Source organism: Drosophila yakuba, chromosome 3L, assembly GCF_016746365.2.
Source record: "Drosophila yakuba strain Tai18E2 chromosome 3L, Prin_Dyak_Tai18E2_2.1, whole genome shotgun sequence".
NCBI classification, from domain to species: Eukaryota; Metazoa; Arthropoda; class Insecta; order Diptera; family Drosophilidae; genus Drosophila; species Drosophila yakuba.
The window spans coordinates 19,629,560-19,649,109 of NC_052529.2; the positions used below are offsets into that span (position 1 = coordinate 19,629,560).

Sequence of the window (19,550 nt, forward strand, 5' to 3'; positions counted from 1 at the left end):
GACTAATTGATTTAACGAAATTCCCAGCTTTTATTGAAGCAAATTGTTTAATTTATATTTTTCTGTTCTTACTAATACTACTTCTTACTATACTTAGTTGATAAAATGCATAATAAATTTAATAGAAACTATATAAGTAATAAACAGGAAGCTTTGTTGATTTGTATATAATGGATTTTTTTTAAAGCTGTAAGGTTCCGTTTCAACTAACATTCTTTGGTAATACAGATGCACATATATGGTTTTTTCTCTCTATGTGAGTCTGCATCAGTTTAGGTATATTTTATCAGAGCTGAAATTCAATCGGAGTGCAGGTGAAAAATGGACAGACGGTCTGGCTGGCAGACGACGACAAACTCGCGGACAGCACAACTTGGCCACTTGTTATCCAGTGCTCCTCCGACTCCTCCAGCTCAAATGGCAGACTTATACAGATGTCAATTATTTTTGCCCGGAGCGCGAAGCTGACTAGCTCTTCTATTTCGATTTAGTTGCGCGCTAGCAATTTTGGATCGCCGCGGATTGGATTCGATTCGATTGGGGGACGAAAATTGCTGGCCGAACTCGTTAGCTAGTTGCAAGTTGCAAGTTGCCAGTTGCAACAATCCGTAGAGCTACGTGGCAAGTCATCCAATTGTGGGCTACGAAATCGTTATTATTTGCGGAGTGACTTCGCAGTAGACCTTGCTCCTTGTTCACTGGTTGCAAATTATAATTGAATGATTGCATGGCAGTCAAGTGATTTGCTCGTCATTTTCTCCAAGTCGAAAAAAGGGGATCCATGGATATTGAGTAGTAAGTAGGGGCCCACTTAAAGGTAAAGGTGTCAAAACTATTGGCCACTAAAGGCGAATGAAATGTAAAGCAATTTGGCCGAGCCAAGTTCATTAAATTGGTAACCAACTGTGATGGCTGTATGTTGGGATCAACATTTATTTATAAAAGACAACTTGCAACAAATAAACAAAGCCAGATGCCAGTTGCGAGATGCGAGATATCGAGATATCCAGGCTTTGGCGGATGTGGAATGCTGCTGCCTGTGGAGGAGACTATGTCCACGTCGTTGTCCTGCTCCTTTGACGTCCAGTAAAGCTGGAATGGCTTGTTGAAATTCATTCATCAATGTAATCGATCAGACATGTCGATGGTCGTCGGGCTTTGACATGCCACGTAACATGCTCTTCGTATGTAAATGGAGCCTGGGAGAGATACGCTTGCCCACAATGCAACATAAAATTTAATCAATTTATTGGAAACGAGCTATTGTCTTTGTGCCTTTTGGCTTTTAAGCTTTGAGTCTACTCGACTTTGGGTCTTATCCTCGGCTTTGCATCTACACTTTCACCACTCTCAGCTCTCAGGTTGATATGCTTTTTTCTTGGCACGAATGCAGCAAAGGCCAAGATAAATCTTTCACATTCGTGTGGGGAGTTGCGTTTTTCTCTTTGTTGGGCGGACCATCGCACCCACATCCACACCTAGGTGCCCAAAGTTTGGCATTAGATTATGGGATTTTTCAGTTTCTGGATCTCAGCCAGAGGAGAAAATCTTCAAATTTGTTGAAATGAGCATTTTTCACTTTACACAGGAACGTACAATTTCGAAATTAAAGTTCTAAAAAATACCATTAATATTTTTAAATACTTTATTGTTTCTTAAGTTTACATACTTTTTAAGATGGTTTTCGCTGAGAACGCTTTTATTATGAATGGAACAAGTAGGCACGGAGTAGCTACTACTAATAAATAACTCTTGCCAAAATCAGTAGGTCCCAATTTCCCTCACCATACTACCATTACCGAGATATACAATACGATATCACAATGGTAAAAAGAAATAGTAAGTCCACGGTCAAAGCCGCTGCGGATCCGATTCTCAGATTTCCTCTGATATCCGAAAATGAAGTATTGGATCGAGAAGCTAAGTACATGAGCCGCCTTAATGATTTTGCTGTTAGTGCGGACTTGGTCAAGGGTGAGTATCAATTAATGAACAAAAACGAAACTTATACAATATAATACCTATTTGATACAGGTGCCCAACGCGACTTCTATGATCAGGAGGTTGAGAGAATGTACCGGGAGCACTGGGAGCATCATTTGCGTTGTGATGGGTTGCCACGTCCCTATCTTCCCGTCGAAGTACGAACGTTTATTTCCAAAATACGCTTTTACGATGACGTTGAAACGAATAATTCGATGGACTGGACCTTGTCGGTGGACGAACGCTCCATATTGAATCAGAATATCTTCAGGGTGGACAGAACACGACGTATGATGATGCTCAACAAAGATAATCCGGGCACTCACTATGACCGGAATGTTCGAATGTGTTTGGATGCATTGAAGCAAATGGATGAAATGCTGGACAACGAGGCTGAAATGGTGCGAATGTCAGAAAAAAGGCAGAGGGATGTAATTGAAGTAGGTGTATGTTGTTAAGATCAATCGGCTAAAGTAAGAGCCCATTCTCTATAGGTTTACACCGAAGTCGAGACGGAAATTAGTGACCTCTTTGATCGCCTAACCTATCGAGTGTTGAGACTGCAAGATGCATATATGGAGTCTGTATAAATCTATCTAATGGGTATCTGGTTATCTGACCACCTTTATATGCCCTAGATCCAAGGATAGTCGGGTTGCTGTGTGGAGCTACATGTGTAACCCATGGAGAATAGATTTGTGGGGAATACGAAATGTGCCAATTATTTTTGAACAATTGGAGTAAGTACCGCCCAGAAAAAAGCAGTTTTCGGAATTAGTAACAGCACGGAATAATTATTAGATTGCCAGTTATGTTGGCTGAATTTAGAGCCACGAGTGTTGAAGTCCAGATACCGAAGAGTGTTCTTACAGATTGCATAACTATTCGTAGCTTACACACGGATTTCGATAACATTTCGCAAAATGCCAAGAGCTTCGATACTCCCGTTGCAGCATCGGTCAATTATCCCAGCGCTGGGTTAGTGGACATAGAGGAATCGGTGGTCAACGAATGGCACATGCAACACGACATTCAGGAGGAGACTTTGAGTCTGATGTTAGCCAGGAGGCGAGAGTACGAGGACATGATGCAGATCATCGCCGAGAAAACGGAGCAGGCAGCTAAGGCGGCCAAACAAACTGATCCCGACAAGGCGGTCAAAATCCTAATTCCAAAGGCACCGAAAGAACCCCCAGAGGTTCCAACAGGCATGTTTCCCGACATCTATGAAGATTTCCTCAGAATGGAGGATAGCCAGTACTTAGGGTATCTCGATGAGGTATACCATCCACGGCATTTAGATATGCAGCCGTTCGAAGTGAGTAAAAAAAGTTATTTATTTGAATTCGGGTCATTGAAAAATTATATATATAATTATTAATAATGCCTCTTCACCTCATTAAGATAAATCTTAGGGAGCACATCATACTTGGTGGCATTTACAGCATTATGTTCATCCGGCGACCTGACCAAACTCAGTTTGAGAAGTTTAACATAGTCTTGCACGAGGATGGACGTGTGGTTCACATACTGACAGAAATGAAGGCCGATATAAAGGAGGAAACGCTGCGTAGTTCGAAAATAGCCAGGAAAACCAGGGAGACCTATCGGGGCACCAAAATCAAGCTGGAGGATGACGAACTTCCATATTTCATCGTCACTCTGCAAGTGGCCGCGGATCTCTGCAAATGGAGTGAGCCCGTGGTTTGCCATTATATGACCGAGCAGGATTTTATTCCGACGGATTACAAGCGCGAATCCCTCTGGGCGCCGACCATGCAAAGTATTATAAAGCATTCGGAATATGCCGGTAGGGAGAGCGCGCTCAATTTGGGCAGTCGAATTTCAAGTGATTCTGGAAACATATTTCGACCTAGTCTTCGTTCATTCATGAGACAGAGTAAAGTGGGAACGGCTCAAACAGTCGAAGCTCCCTTAGAGAACTTCAAGCTGCAGAAAACACTGAACCATCTGGAAATTAGAGCATTGGAAAGATATTGTATACCCCGGATCATTTCGTCGTTTAAGTTTCCCGCCGACTTTCAAGATGAAAAAAAAGAATTTTTCAGACAGGGCCCAAAGGCTTTGGTCAAACGACAAGAGGAAGTCGTTAATCAAGTTAAGATCTTAGATTTTAACTATAATTCGCAGACGAAAAGTCCGGAACGAATGTTCCCCCACTTTCCACAAGTTGATCCCATCCAATATCCCATTCCCGTGGATGATTCGGAACCAGGTCCTGTTAGCCCCACAACGGCGCTCGAAGTTCTAAAAACATTCGACAACATTAAATCGAAGTATCGGGAAAAGCCTGTCGACTTATTAAGCCAGCCCGACGAGCAGGATAAGAAACAGAAGCAAAAAAAATTGGGCTTAAAGGAGGAGGATGAAATAGCAGAAGGACAGAAAGACAAACGTAAATTGTCTAAGGCTGGTGACAGAATCCGCGTAAGTGTTAGGGCGGAAAGGTTGGATCGAGGTAGTGTCAGCTCAGATAAATCCCAAGTAACGACGGATCAGGTGACCGAAGTGGAAGTAACCCACTGGACAACCAAGTACATTAAAGACACGGTAATCGATAGAGCGACCAATAGAATAACGTTCAAGACAGATCGGCTGGGACTCTTGGGTTTGGCCTTTAAGCGGTACGAGCATTTTCCGTTTCGTAATTGGTCATTGCAGCCAAATGAGGAAAAGTGCGTTTTTTAATATCCAGAGGCATACCCATATTCCTCACTTCCCTTTTTTTCAGCCCTGATGAGATCATACTTTGCGTCGACACGTTCCATGTTCGTATATTTTTCTACATCACATGCAAGGGAGTTAGGGGCTATGTGACTGATCTGAGCAAGGGATACACGGCTAAACCGGTTAAATATCTGGAGATTGTGGAGCCAATATCAGACTTTCGGCAAATGCGTCAGGTAAGCCTGCAGTAAATGGGGTTATTCCAATTTCAACGGCTTCTCTCTGCAGTTATTTATTAGCAAGAACGTCAATATATTTGCCGAGAACGATGCTAGTTTCTACATCGAAAACGGATACTTTTCAATGAAGCACATGGCTCTCGAGATGCACACCTACAATATAATGGCTCTCCATTGTAAATTGATGAAGTTCTACCGATCGAGCTGGAATCGTCTCGCCCCACGACGCGATATCATTTTGGGCATGAAGATCGCCAAGGATAACTCGGATTATTCAGAGGTCACAATGCGCATTACTCCAGAGAAAACCACCTTTGTTCAGATTTCAGAAAATTGCTCAGACAAGGTGAATGTTATTGTGCTGAACTACACTAACACGTGGCGAAATATTGGAGTAAGTAGTTGTGTTTCTTATCAAAATTATATGGAATGCTTATAATGTAAACTGCAGAACTTTACGGATCTACATCAGGCTATAAACTCAATGGTGCCGAATGCCACAGAAGTGCGGAATAAGGATTCTATTCTTCTATATTATGTAACTCGAATGCTCAAAGAAATACGGCTTTTAAGCTTTTCGTAGAATTTCAATATATTTTGTACATCTATACTATCTGATCTTCAGTAAAATATATAGTGCATAAAAATTTATATGGTGGTTCTTGTTGAGTTGAGATTTCTTTGCTGGTTTTTGTTTTCTGCGGGATGGTATTTTATCAATTAACTTTAAAGCTACCCAACCTTTTTGTTCTACACAATCCTTGTTTCAACTTTCAGATGTATACATGCACTCAACCAAAAAACAACAAAAATATACACACAAATAAAAAAACAATAAAAATTGTTTAGGAGGATACTAATACCAGTTATTTGGAGAAAAAGGTTAAGATGGTAAAAGAAAGTGGGACATATGCGGAAACAACGGTTCTGATAAGCGAAGCCGAAATGATGGAGCGTCAAAAGAATTACACCATTCGAATGCACGATATTGCTGCAGCCTGTTCTACATTCAGAAGTAAAGTATTGGTCAATTCGAATGGAGTTGGTAAAAATCGTGATCCCCTTTGTAGAGGCTCTCCTGCATTTTAGACTGCTAGAGGAAGAGCGCTCGAATCAGGAGCGTTGGGATCAGTTTCTTCGGTGTGATGGCTTGCCCAAGGTCCGATCCCCAATTGAGATTCGAACTTTCTTGGCCAAAATTCGTCACTTCGAAGAAATCGAAACGAAGAACTCTATTGACTGGACAATGGGGGTGGACGAGCGTAGTATTCTAACACAAGATATTTACAAAAAGGACTTAACGCGACCAGTGTTGCAGCGAACCGCTGTTGATAATCCTGGTTCCTATTTTGAGAGCAATTTAAAGAAGTGTATGGATGTATTGCAGCAGGTGGATATTCTGATGGATAATGAGGTGGAAATGGAACGCATGCAAAAAAATGTATTGACTGATCTTTTGGAAGTGGGTGGATATCCAATTTAAGAGCTATTAATCCAGTGAGCAACCCACAGGTCTATAGAGATGTCCAACTGGAGATTGAAAGCCTCTTCGATCGACTTACTTATCGCATATTGCGCATGCAAAAGGCCTATATGAAGTATGTGTTTTATTTGCATTGTGTGTTAAATATATTCAAAATCTCTTTAAGATCCGTTAATGGAATAGTGGCTAGATGGAGCCACTCATGTGATCTATGGCGCATGGATCTCTGGGGTCTTTACAACGTTCCCATATTGTTTCAGCAATTGGAGTGAGATCCCGCAGTAACTTTCATCCGACTAGTAGTTTTCAATCATATCTCTTGTAGAGTACCACTAATGATGGTCGATTTTAAGGAAACGGGTGTCAAGGTACAGGTACCCCAAAGTGCGCTCTGGGATTGTCTTACCATCCGCTGTGTCCACACCAGTTTTGACCACCAATCGCCGCAAGCCAAGAGCTACGAACCTTTGACGGTCGACAGCGCTTTCATGCCCAATGCTGGACTCACCGACATGGAGGAGTCTGTGGTTGGTGAGTGGTTGATGCAGAACGATATCCAGGAGGAGACCTTGAACATCATGAATCGGAGGAGGGCGGAGTATGAGGAGCTAATGCAGCTCATTGTCGAGCGAACCGAGCAGGCTGCCAAGGAGGCCAAGTTTGGCAAGGGCGGCGATGGTGATAAGCGTCCAAAGATAGTTATTCCTAAGGTTCCGAAGGCAGTGCCCCTTGTACCTCAGGGCATGTATCCCGAAATATTCAATGAGTTCCTTTTTCGCGAAGAGGATCAATACAAGCAGTTCCTGAGAACCTATTTCCATCCAGACAATCTTAGTTTGACCCCTGAGGAAGTGAGTAGATGTTTCCAACGGTTGATATCTCTTAATAACTTTCCTTTAGGTTAATCTTAGGGAGTGTATAATTGTTGGCGGAATCTACAACATCTCATTCGTGCGGCGACCGGACCAAACGCAATTCGAGAAGTTCAACATCATCCTGCACGAGAAGGGTCGTGTTTTAGAGGTCATACCCCAAGTGGTGGCCCAAAAAGATAATCGAAAGTCCCGACTTACCGAGTACACCAGAATGACGCTCGGTACTTCCCAAATGAAGCTGAATGATGATGAGCTGCCGTTCTTCGTGGTTACCCTGCAGTTGCCGCCAGATCTATGCAGGTGGGGTAAGCCCGAGGTGTGCCATTATTTAAGGGAGCTCCAGACCCCAACAAGGACTCCAGATGGGGCCACACTCGTAACGCTAAACTTACTTTCTCCCATACGTATATCAACGGAATTAAATAAAAGGGATGACAGCAGTGTGCGATCGACATTGGCTAATCAGTTTTCACCACCTCTGAAATCACTTCTAAAGCAGAGTATTATCTATGGACCCTTTCCTTCCAGGGGAGAACCGATAACGGATTTCAATTTGGAGAAGCCGTTAAATAAGATAGAAATTATGAAGCTCGAAAAAATTTGTCTGCCTCGCATAATTTCCTCGTTTAAGTTTCCAAGCGAATTCATCGAAGACCATCTAACAGCCGAAGCTCTAAAGGCAAAGCCAAACCGCCTAGTAAAAAGGTCTGATACCGAAACAACTATAGAGGCTAAAACACCAGCGGAAGTCTTCTTTAATTTCGAATCACAAGATCGCCCAGAAAGGACGTTTCCTATTTTTGACAAGGCGGGTGTTCTAGAGTTCTCATCTGCTGACTTTTTGTCATATTTCAATTCTGCGGATACAGCCACGGCGTGTGGACTAGTGTCCACTTTGGAGACCATCAAAGAAAAATACTTGCAGAGGCCCCTAGAAATGTTAGATCAAGTTGATCTCCAAAAGTCCAAGAAGTCCGAGAAAAAGGCGGAGAAGTGGGAAAACAAAAGTATTGATGGAAGATCAAGTGCTTTAAGTTTTAGGGAGAGGTCATCCTTTGTACATATAAATGGCAAAAAGAGTGGATTAGATGCTAAAACCAAAATAAATGACTCAGATATAATGATTGCCATAAGTTCATCAGATATAAAGCTTAAAAACACTAATTTGCAAAATAAGATGGACATGCCAAGGGCTTCGAAAACTAGGCAATCTAGGAGTGGTTCTGCGATGAAACGGCGATCAACCCGAAAGTCATCCAGGCTTGACGATACGGACAAGACTCGTCCTGTGGACAGTGAACCTCCAATATGGCTAGATCACTGGACGAAAAAGTACATCATGGAATCACAGATAGATCTGGAAACAAACACACTTACCTTTAGGACGGATCGGTTGGGAATTTTCGGATTGGCCTTTAAGCGATACGAGCACTTTCCATTCCGCGACTGGTGTCTACAGCCAAGTGAGGATAAGTACGTGGTCTAACGCATCGCTTAGGGTACCTCATGTACAAAATCCCATCCTCTACAGCCCAGATGAAATCATACTCAGCCTGGACACATTTCACGTGCGAATGATTTTCTACATCACAGCCCGAGGAGTGCGGGGCTATGTGACCGATCTGGTCAAAGGATATACTGCCAAGCCGGTGAAGTACCTGGACTTTGTTGAGCCAATCTCGGACTTTCGCAAATTGAGAAAGGTAGACAAGCCTACCTTTGCTTATAACGTGTTTTAGCCCTATTCTCTCTGTTTCAGTTGCTCATTGAAAAGAACCTAAACATTTTTGCCGAAAACGATGCTAGTTATTACATTAAAAACGGTTACTTCTCGATCAAGCACATTGCCTCGGAGCTGCACACCTACAATACCATGGCCCTGCAATGCAAGCTGATGAAATTCTACCGATCCAGCTGGAATCGCCTCGCCCAACGCCGTGACATCATCATGGACATGAAGATAGCTAAGGACAACTCGGACTATTCGGAGGTCACAATGCGTATTACACCCGAGAAGACAACCTTTGTCAAGATCTCCGAGATGTGTTCCGATGATGTGAATGTGGTCAAGCTTCGTTACGAGGAGACTTGGCGGAACGTTAACGTAAATATTTATTTAATCTTTCCAGGCTTGTTATCAACAATTCCCTAATTGCAGACTTATAATGACTTTGGGCAGGCCATTTACTCGCTAAATCCCCATTCCCTAGAGGGTTCCAATAAAGACGCGATGCTTTTCGTCTATATTAAAAGGCTTCTGAATGAGATTCGTCCTTTAAGTTACTCCTAGGATTGTCAAGATTTCTGTATACATTTTACAATGATTCATATTGTCGGATTACAGTCATTTTTAAAAAATGTCTTTGCTGTCAGTTACATTTGTTAATTGACACAAATACACTTATACAAAATACACAAAAAAACTTGTTAAAAAATGGTAAAAAAGAAAAACCAGGACGCGGTTTCCCAAAAACCAACAGTGGAACTTCTTTCGGAGGACGAGTGGATGGCCCGAAGAAATACGTATATGCAGCGTTTGGCGGATCTTAAAACGAGTGTTGCCTTTATTGATGGTGGAGTATTGCAATAATGCTTATATGTAAAATATTTAGAATTTGAGCAAGTCTTTTCTCCAGATGCCATCGAAGAGCACAGGGAAATTCAAAAACAAAAGTTGCGTAACGACAAATGGAATAGTTACTTGGCCTGTGATGGATTGCCTAACCCCAGTCGTCCTGCCGAAATTCGAAAATTCATATTCCAGCTTAATTATAAGGAGCAGGAGGCCTGCGCTAATGAAGTAAGCTGGGTTCTTTCTGTGAACGATCGCAGTGTACTCTCTCAAGCACCTAATAGAGACGATATGACCCGTAAAAACTTGGAAAAATTAAGGCCAAACATAGGACAGCTCTACGATGAAACAGTGCAAAAAATCCTGGCAACCATAGAAAGGGTTGGAAGAGTTCTCCGTAACGATGATGAGCTGGTACGTCTGCCAACTTTTCAAGTCCTTGAGTTGGATAAGGTAAAATCGTACTGTATATAAGAGCTACAGTTCTAGGAATCAAGGTGTTTTAGTTTTCTGTCTAGATTCCAAATGAGCTTTATGGGGAAATTGATAGGTTCCTTGACAAGCTGACCTATCGCGTGGTCTGTTCTCCTGATGCCTTGATGACGTAGGCCATGCGAATTTCTATTTTCCTTTCCTTTCGTTTTGATCGAAACTTTGCACTTATCTCGTAGAAACAAGGACAGTATCTTGTCAAGTTACTGCTATAATTGCAGCAACTTCGACCTGGAGATATGGGGACTGCAGGATGTACCCATTAGATTCAATTACTTGAAGTATGCCATTGTCTTATTGGGACTACGAGTATCAGAAGATTCATTAATCATTATTTTAAGGCTACCGCTAATGCACTCCAATTTGAACTGCGTGGGTGTAACTATTCAACTGCCACTTAGTGTGCTTTGCGATAATCTCACTCTGCGGTGTGTGCGCACTTTCTTCGATCCGCTCTCCCATCTGGCCAAGAGCTTTGAGCTGGTCATCGATAGTTCTATGAGCCCCAACTGCGGCCTGGTGGACATCGGAGATAGTGTAATGAGCGAATGGATGACCCAGATGGATATACAGGAGGAACTCATGACCCGCATGGAATCGGAAATGCGAGCTTACAATGAGGCCATATCGTAAATATATTCAGGGTCAGGAATAAAGTCATATTGTCGTAATACGTAACGTTTTTTTTTTCCAGTTTTATTGCCGACGCCGAAGCAAAAGAGAAGAAGAAACCTCAGCAGAAAAGAGTAAGGATTCCAAAGCCGCCTAAAAGGCCACAAGAGCTACCAACTGGCATGTTTCCTGATCCACACAAGATATTTCTGGAACACGAGAAAAGAGATTGCTCTGACTTCTTTAATAGATATTTCCACCCAGACAATATCAACTTACAGCCATCAGAGGTATGTGTCTAAAATGGTAACGATTTGATTTTTTTAAAATGGAACCTATAGGTGAACCTGCGTCGTTTCATCATTATAGGAGGCATAGTCTCCTTGGTTTTTGTGCAAAAAGCCAAACATACCGCTTTTGAGAAATGCAATATAACGTTGCATGAGGATGGACGCCTACTGCGGAAGTCACTGAATATTTTGGACGGATCGAAGGAAGAGGAATCTAGTAGACGATCTACCAAGTCGGGAATCGGAGCAGATATAAAGCGTAACACCGTATTCGAGGAAGCCTCTGATGTTCCACTGCATTTGGAGCCAAATGAGCTACCTTATTACTTTCTTACCTTCAAGGTGCCCGATCATTTGTGTATATGGGGAGAACCCATGGTTTGCCAATTTTTTGAGAGTGAAATAGAACGACCGCAGGAAGTCAAGGCAGACGAATTGGTAAAAAAGGTAGATAAAAAGAAAAAATATATGCGAAAGTCTCTCCGAAAGGAAAGCGAATCGGTACACGTAGTGACTACCATGTCAGGGCCTGTAAGCACAGTAGAAGAAAGGTCATCAGAAAGTAACAAGCCGACATACCACCAGCCGGCTCGAGAAAACTCCATCAATATCTATCGCCCATCTGCTCTAGCAATTGTGCGACAGAGCGCTATGGAAACAGAGCAGACACCATATGAGAGTACGTTTAAAAACTTTAAGCTGCTGGGGGAGCCAATATCGAGAAGAAATCTTCGCCTTCTTCAGGATCAATGTTTACCCAGAATGATATCCTCGCTCAAGTTCCCGCTAGACTTCAAGGATGATAAGACGGAAGCACAGGCCTTAAAAAAAACACCGGCTGTTCAACTTTACAAAAGGCGATTGACCGACTCAGTGGGATCTTCACAAATGGAGGAGTTATGTTTCAATTACGAAGATCAGTCCAATCCAGAACGACTGTACCCGAAATTTCCTTTGATGACCGACTTGCATGTGAAAACTGGCCGCATCGATAGTTCGAAAGAGGATACTACCATGATTGGCCTTTTAAGAACGTTAGAAGACATTAAGTACAAATACATAGATGCTCCGAGAAGAATAGTGGAACAAAACACCTACGCTGTCAGAATGAGCAAGAAATCTTTTTCGGATCCCCTTCCTACGACTCGATCCCATCGACAGAGTTATTTCGGAAGACGGTCTGTCAGACAGTTAGGGTTGGAGGAAAGCACCCTAAGCGTATCTCGACAGGTGGAAATAGAGTACGAACTTAGTGAAACCAGCGACACTGGTGGGCAATTGCTTAAGACCAGTAAGGATAGTCGACTGCCCCCGCAGACTTTGCCTCAAAGTTCAGAGCCCATAAAAGTCGCCCAATGGACTACCGAGTTCATTCTGGAGTCAAGTTTTGATAGGGAAAGTAAGGTGCTTTTGGTGAAGACAGATCGACTGGGACACTTTGGATTTGCCTATCGACGATACGCGCATTTCCCCTTCAGTCACTGGGAATTGGAGAGGAACGAGCAGAAGTAGGGTGTTAAGCTGAGTCTAGCATAATTATTCTATTTTGTGTATGCCTTGCAGTCCTGATGAGATCATCTTAACCTTGGACACCTACCATGTGCGTGTTGTCTTCTTCATAAGCAAGGATGGCATCCGGTGCCATGCGATTGATATACCCAAGGAGTACATTGCTAGACCCTTCAAGTATATAAATATCGATAAACCCATCTCGGACTTCGTCGAGCTTCGCAAGGTTTAATATGTCTAACCTCCAGAGATAATTAATTTCCTTTTTGTCGTCCCATAACAGCGCCTTCAGGACATGAACCTGAACGTGTTTGCGGAGCTCGACGCTTGTTTCTACATCGATCAGGGCTATTTTTCGCAGAAGCACCTGGCGGCTGAGTTGCATGTCTACGATGCCATCGCCGTGCACATTAAGCTGATGAAGTTTAGCCGCAGCCAGTGGAATCGTCTAGCGAGAGATCGGGATATCCTGCTTTGTCTGCGAAATACCAGGGATGTTCACGATGGTTCGGAGGTCACGGTCCGTGTAACGCCCGAGGTCTCGACCTTCGTAGAAGTTTCGGAGCTCTGTTCGGACGACAGCAAAGTGATAAAGCTGCAATTTAAAAGTACCTGGCGTAACATTGGGGTGAGATCCGAATGTCAATTATATTGTAACAAAACGTATTTAATATCTCTACCCAATAGACCTACTCGGATCTGCATCAGCTGATCAACTCCATGTATCCACATGCCACGGATATGCGCAATCGCGATGCCAACCAGATGTACTATCTTCGCCAGCTCCTTCAGGAGATCAGACCCCTGAGCTTCTCCTAGATCCGCGAACGCTGCTCAATTAGCAACTGCCAAACAAACACAGACCACAGTGTACACTTTCCAATTACCAGCAATTAAATCCAATTGCCGTACAACGAAGTCTCGAATTATTTCCATTGGCTTGGCTTAAGTTGTTTCTCAACGCTTTAATAGAGTAGTTGGTCAGAAACAGTCTGGTGTTTTTGCTCTCCACCCCTCGTCTGCAATGCAACGCCTGTTGCTCTACTGCTTGCTGGCCGTCACTCTGACCAGCACAGATGTCCTTGCCCAGGACCTTAACGAGACCATCGATGTGAAAAAGTTGGCAGAGGTAGTGAAATCGCCCGCTTTCCAGACCCGTGTCGTCGGTGGTGAGATCACTACGAATGGAAAGCTGGGTGGCTATCTAATCGCACTGCGCTACGAATTGAACTTCATTTGCGGAGGCACCCTGCTCCATGACCTTATCGTCTTGACAGCGGCGCATTGCTTCCTGGGCCGGATGAAGATCAGAGATTGGTTGGCCGTCGGCGGCGTCTCCAAACTCAATGATAGAGGTATCCAGCGTGAAGTTAAGGAAGTCATCAAGTCGGCCCAGTTTCGGGAGGAGGACATGAACATGGATGTGGCCATATTGCGCTTGAAGAGACCCATGAGGGGCAAAAGCCTTGGGAAGCTAATACTGTGCAAACACCACCTAGAGCCGGGCACGGAACTCCGGGTTTCCGGTTGGGGTCTAACCGATATCTATGAGTTTGGCCCACAGAAACTCTTGCGTACGGTGACAGTGCCAATCGTGGATAAAAACACGTGTCGTGCTTCCTATCGGCCGAAGGGTGAGTGGAATATTGCAGGGCATCAACGGGTTAATAACTTTGGTAACTTTAGATTGGGAAAGTCACAAGCTTTTCGATATACTTTTAAAAGGTATTTAACCCGCATTTATGTAGACAATAAGTCCTAAGAAGCTTTTTCAAAAACATTAATTATTTGCAGTTAATTTGACAGACAGCATGTTTTGCGCCGGAGTGCTGGGAAAAAGAGACGCATGCACCTTTGACTCCGGCGGTCCGTTGGTGTACAGAAATCAAGTGTGTGGCATCGTGTCCTTTGGAATAGGGTGTGCCAGTAGGAGATACTACGGTGTCTACACGGATATTATGTATGTGAAGCCCTTTATCGAGCAGAGCATTAAGGTGTTGCTGGCAAAACGGTGATTAAATTTAAAAAATTTTAATGAGATTATATCTGATACTTATTGGACTGTGTCGCTGATAAGTACGGTTTGTCTCGGATTATCCGCATTCGCCACACTTCTGTACTGATTTGGGTGAAACGTTTGTTGGGGAAGTGGCATTCCACTCCACTCCCTGTGAACAATGGCATGTCTTCTGGCTTGCTGCGTGCTGGCTTGCACTCTAATTTCGATCCAAGTAAACGGTCAGCAACAGGAGAAAATAGTGCTTTCCCTACCGGAAGTAGGTGGTCAACCGGGCAAAAATCACACCCTCGATGTGTCACAGCTGGCCAAGCTGGTACTTCCTCCACCACATGAGAGTCGCGTTATTGGTGGTCAAGTGACCACAAATACCAAGTTAGGCGGATACCTAACAGCATTGCTTTATGAGGACGAATTTGTTTGTGGTGGTACACTGCTCAAGGAAAACATCGTCCTCACTGCTGCCCACTGTTTTCTGGGTCGAATGCAGCCAGGCCAATGGATTGTGGCTGGCGGCATGTCGAGTCTCAATCAGAAAGGTATTCGACGGCATGTTAAGGACTTTATCTTGTCCGAACAGTTTCGAGAGGACGACATGAATATGGATGTGGCGGTGATGCTGCTGAAAACTCCCATGACGGGTAAAAACATCGGTAAACTAGATTTATGCTCGGTGACCCTTAAGCCAGGCGTAGAACTGGTGGTTTCCGGATGGGGTATGACCGCTCCCCGGGGACGTGGACCCCAAAACTTGCTGCGTACGGTGACGGTGCCAATTATTCACAGAAAGAACTGTCGCGCTGCCTATCAGCCCATGGGTAAGTTAAAATGGAACCTACAATTGGCCTTTTGTATTATTTATTTTATATACATCATCATTTTACAGCTAAAATAACAGATAGCATGATATGTGCTGCTGTGCTGGGACGTAAGGATGCGTGCACCTTTGACTCAGGTGGACCGATGGTGTTCAAAAAGCAGGTTTGTGGGATAGTGTCCTTTGGCATTGGATGTGCTAGCAAACGTTATCCTGGCGTCTACACGGATGTTATGTACGTGAAGCCTTTTATCGAGAAGAGCATTAAGGCGTTGCTAGAAAAGCAATGAATATAAGCTTTCTTCATTTGGAAATCATTTTTAAAATATATCGGCCTTAATACCGGTCTATCGGATTAGCCTCGGTAATTTATAGGCATATCTAGCTTGGAATGCTTCATATTTTCTCTGGTAAGATTGGATGCCGTAGTCCGGCATTAGTTCATATTCACAATAAATTAGGAGAGAATCATAATTTGTTCTGGTTATGCTTTGCAACAAGACTATACATTTTTAAAGCATTTTTTTAACTGATCATGCTGAGCAACGTTATATAGTCTTTTAAACAGTGGTAATCGAACTAGATTTATTGGAAGTTATGATTTTATTTTTTTGCAAGATTGGGATTGGTGTTGAACAGCGGAAAGACATATAGAGACTTTTTAAAGGCATAAATATCCTTAATGCTTGAAGGGTCATCGCTCTCTCCTAAAAACTCAAGTCTGATCTTATCGGTCAATGGCTTAGCTGAAACCCATTCATTTGCAATATCGTCCTGAACATCGTCTAATAAGTTACTCAAGGAACCGGAACGACTGGCTTGGGCTGTCGAATCAGAAGTTTTAGTATGGTTTCCAACCACTTGAACAGAGAGTTTTCTTAAATTATTTTTATCATAATCATAAAGGAAGTTTAAAACATCCTCCTTTGATAAATTACCCAGCGTTTGTATCTGCGTTTCTATTCGATTAAAAAAGTATTCTCTGGTGACAATTTCACTCCAGTTTCTCAAGACCTCCTCATCCAAACTTGTGTCGCCCAGCTTCTTTCCACTAATTAGAGTTTCTCGTATGTTCAAAAACTCTGCATCACTCATCTGTAGGACAAGTTCAGCCATTCGAGACCGAAAAGCTTCGATACGTTGCTCCACGTAATCCGCCCGATGTTTCGTCTCCTGGGTATTTATTGTGATTAGAAAGGCCAACACACCATAGCCAATTCGTTGATGAATTCCCAAGCTGTAGCCCAATTGCTCTTGAGTCCTTAATTGGTTGAAAAACGGCTCCTCTACAATTAATTCCACCAAATCCATGATACATTCCAGTTTCAGATCACTCGGCCCTATTTGGTAGTAATTGGTTATAATTGTATTCGAATCCTCCTCATTAAGCGTTTTAGCTCTTAAATAGTGTGATCCCAATGGGATTTGCAGTAAGTGATTATCCAAGGCCGATAGATTGTCCACACTTTCGCTTTTATATGCGAAAAGTACTTTCTCCATTAACTCTTTGGCTTGATCTTCCGTAAAATTTCCCTGTACTAAACCTTTTACATACATTTTTTTATGAAAATTATCTTTAAAGGTTTTTATGTCCTCTATGGTTATATCATCAACGGCTTCGTATTTTGAAATCATGCTAAAACGCTTGTTTTCCAAAATGCTAAGTCGCAAGTCAAGATTGAGAGTTTTTCCGTTTATTAGAGCATTATAAATTTGTCGCTTCTTAAGATCTTTAAATGCATTCACTTGGTCAGTATCCAGCTCGATAGTTTTCATCATGTTTAATATTATTTCTACCAACAGGGGAAGCTTTTCATTGTAGCCACTGACACGCATAACCAATCCTTTATCACCGATGTATAGGCCATAAGTTAGACCAGCCTCCAATGCCGGGTATAATTGTTCGGCCATTCGGAACTCCACTAAATAGGTAAAAAGTACTCCCAACATATATTGCTTAACATTTTCACGAACTAAGGGAGTGATAAAGTACAGGTTTATATACCCATCTGGAAGTTTGAAAATGTTATCCTGGCGAAACCACAGTTCGCATAAATCATTTCTGATCAAGGACTTCGGACTTCTGGAAATATGTGGTTTTCCTGATTCTACCCAATGTATTGTAAAATCCGTGGTTACAAAGGGGTTCGGTTGCGGATATTGCAACTCGTTTAAAGTCGCTGGCTGTTCCCACATAGTTTGCCATTTTGAGGGCATAGAGATGGTTTTGAATTGAGTTCCAAACCAAGGTTCTTTCTGGTCGTAATCATTTTCTTCATATGGTATATAGGATGAGATCATTATATTAAAATTAAATTTATTTAGATGCTGTCTTAGAAGCTCAATAGCTGATTCCTCGTACTGAAAATATAGCTGAGGTCCTGTGAGTACATCTTTTGAAGGCAGGTAGTTGAAGCTCTCAACAATGCTTTGAACATTGTCAATAGAGGGTAGCTCGATTTGAAATCGAAAATTATTATTTTCAATTTGCTGAAATTCCCTGTAGGAAGCTTGAAGTTGATCGCTATTAATTAGAAGCTTAATCCACGCAAATGTGGCTTCTAACACCTCGTCCATGTGCTCGAACCCATCGTCTGTCAAATATATACATATATTGAATAAGGAGTATATTGAGTTGGAGTCGAAGCTACTTCCACCAACTCCTGCCATAACGCTAATGCACCAGAGACGATGTCGCAGGTAAGAACATAGACTTCCAACTCCCTCATAACCAAGGAGTTGGGAAATAAAAATATCCGGCTTGCTGCGATAAAAGTTCTTCATTGGGGGTAACACCCAAGTCAGCTCCAGCTTGCACACATCTTCAACCGGCTGAACTAGGAATAAATCCTTGTAGAATTGCTCTCGAAAGGCTTTCTGGTAATTAAACTGGGAAACGTCAATGGGATTCGCCTGGCTGGTAGGAATATCTGCACAATGACGAACAAGCAATTCCTCCAACTCATCCAACGACAGCTGAGCTTGAATTGCAACTACCATTCGGTTGGAGCCGTAGTGATCTCGGCAGAACTTGTGAAGCTCCTTGTGCAGCTTGCTGTCATCCACGCCCTCTTGAAGGGTCTTAAAATTACCCCAACTGAATGTGCCATGTGGATACCCCTCACTAGCTAAGCTCGCCAGGATCTGATCTCTCCGCACCTCATCTCGCATATAGGTCTGTTCGAACTCCGACTGCACGGCAGAGCGTTCGCGACTCATGGCATCAGGAAGCATTAGTGGAGCCTTTATTAAGTTCATGAATAGATCCATACTCCTATCCAGGTGAGCTTCATCCACCTCAAAGTAAAAGCAAGTGTCTTCATTTTCAGTATGCGCATTACTGAAGCCTCCGCTTTTAGTCACAAACGAATCGAATTCATTCTCCACGGGGAATTTCTCAGATCCCATAAATATCATATGTTCCACAAAATGTGCTAATCCCTGATATTGTCGCGGTTCACTGAATGATCCAACGCCAACAAGTACTGCACATGCCGCCAATTTTCCGTGGAAATGCTCGATAGAGGAATTCAAACTTTCGCTGGAAGCACGATGAATTGAGGGCTCATCAGTATAAGAATCCGATATTAGCATAGCACGTAATCCATTCGATAAGGTCAGGGCACGGTAATGTTTTCGGTCACCTTCTGATTTGTCTGGTGCTTCGTGATACTGGACCCCAACTGAGGCCGTACTCATTGGGTATTGCTGTCGAGTAAGCCATTTTTGAACTTGTTTCGTGATCCTTCTTAGACCGAGGCGTGGCCTAAAACACATGCTCAGTACAAAACGAATAATTTAAAAATTTGTATTTTATGTACATTATGGGGTGTTTTTTCTGACAGTTAGACAGAAGCATATAAGATGGCATACGAACGGAGATATTTTAAACGGGTTTGCAAACTGACTTGTTAGAAGAGCATCAAGTGGTTGCCGTTAATTTATTAATAAAAGTTCTCATTAAAATATTTTA

The 19,550-nt window shown here is 42.7% G+C and overlaps 6 protein-coding genes across 10 annotated transcripts; 5 read left to right on the forward strand and 1 right to left on the reverse strand.

The window, feature by feature from the left end:
• Positions 1-1,711: 1,711 nt before the first annotated feature.
• Positions 1,712-5,561, forward strand: LOC6534712. Its single transcript, XM_002095351.3, has 9 exons — positions 1,712-1,974; positions 2,035-2,423; positions 2,478-2,563; positions 2,622-2,723; positions 2,785-3,301; positions 3,388-4,679; positions 4,736-4,907; positions 4,960-5,304; positions 5,362-5,561. Exons 1-9 carry the CDS (start codon positions 1,824-1,826, stop codon positions 5,491-5,493), a joined length of 3,186 nt encoding a protein of 1,061 aa, XP_002095387.2. The 5' UTR covers positions 1,712-1,823; the 3' UTR covers positions 5,494-5,561.
• A 126-nt stretch (positions 5,562-5,687) lies between these two features.
• LOC6539768 lies at positions 5,688-9,571 on the forward strand. Its single transcript, XM_002086620.4, has 9 exons — positions 5,688-5,925; positions 5,981-6,372; positions 6,423-6,508; positions 6,560-6,661; positions 6,719-7,244; positions 7,294-8,741; positions 8,800-8,971; positions 9,028-9,372; positions 9,427-9,571. Exons 1-9 carry the CDS (start codon positions 5,799-5,801, stop codon positions 9,556-9,558), a joined length of 3,330 nt encoding a protein of 1,109 aa, XP_002086656.3. The 5' UTR covers positions 5,688-5,798; the 3' UTR covers positions 9,559-9,571.
• A 131-nt stretch (positions 9,572-9,702) lies between these two features.
• On the forward strand, positions 9,703-13,657 carry LOC6539767. 4 transcript variants are annotated; one of them, XM_039373826.2, is made up of 10 exons: positions 9,703-9,841; positions 9,905-10,293; positions 10,359-10,444; positions 10,512-10,613; positions 10,674-10,961; positions 11,027-11,234; positions 11,286-12,742; positions 12,798-12,969; positions 13,027-13,371; positions 13,431-13,657. In XM_039373826.2, exons 1-10 carry the CDS (start codon positions 9,703-9,705, stop codon positions 13,560-13,562), a joined length of 3,318 nt encoding a protein of 1,105 aa, XP_039229760.1. In that variant the 3' UTR covers positions 13,563-13,657. The 4 variants fall into 4 exon arrangements, 3 of the variants coding, with proteins under 3 accessions (XP_039229760.1, XP_039229762.1, XP_039229761.1); XM_039373827.2 differs by lacking the exons at positions 9,703-9,841; positions 10,359-10,444 and having other exon boundaries at positions 10,154-10,293; XR_005561036.2 differs by lacking the exons at positions 10,359-10,444; positions 11,027-11,234; positions 11,286-12,742; ... (1 more) ...; positions 13,027-13,371; positions 13,431-13,657 and having other exon boundaries at positions 10,674-10,758.
• A 24-nt stretch (positions 13,658-13,681) lies between these two features.
• On the forward strand, positions 13,682-14,783 carry LOC6539766 (seminase). 2 transcript variants are annotated; one of them, XM_015189499.2, is made up of 3 exons: positions 13,682-14,377; positions 14,430-14,468; positions 14,538-14,783. In XM_015189499.2, exons 1-3 carry the CDS (start codon positions 13,768-13,770, stop codon positions 14,756-14,758), a joined length of 870 nt encoding a protein of 289 aa, XP_015044985.2. In that variant the 5' UTR covers positions 13,682-13,767; the 3' UTR covers positions 14,759-14,783. The 2 variants fall into 2 exon arrangements, with proteins under 2 accessions (XP_015044985.2, XP_002086654.2); XM_002086618.3 differs by lacking the exon at positions 14,430-14,468.
• A 102-nt stretch (positions 14,784-14,885) lies between these two features.
• On the forward strand, positions 14,886-16,051 carry LOC6534715 (seminase). The gene is made up of 2 exons (XM_002095354.3): positions 14,886-15,578; positions 15,647-16,051. Exons 1-2 carry the CDS (start codon positions 14,921-14,923, stop codon positions 15,865-15,867), a joined length of 879 nt encoding a protein of 292 aa, XP_002095390.1. The 5' UTR covers positions 14,886-14,920; the 3' UTR covers positions 15,868-16,051.
• A 79-nt stretch (positions 16,052-16,130) lies between these two features.
• Positions 16,131-19,446, reverse strand: LOC6534716 (nardilysin). Its single transcript, XM_015195309.3, has one exon. The coding sequence runs from the start codon at positions 19,352-19,354 to the stop codon at positions 16,181-16,183; it is 3,174 nt and encodes a 1,057-aa protein (XP_015050795.2). The 5' UTR covers positions 19,355-19,446; the 3' UTR covers positions 16,131-16,180.
• Between the last annotated feature and the right edge of the window lie 104 nt (positions 19,447-19,550).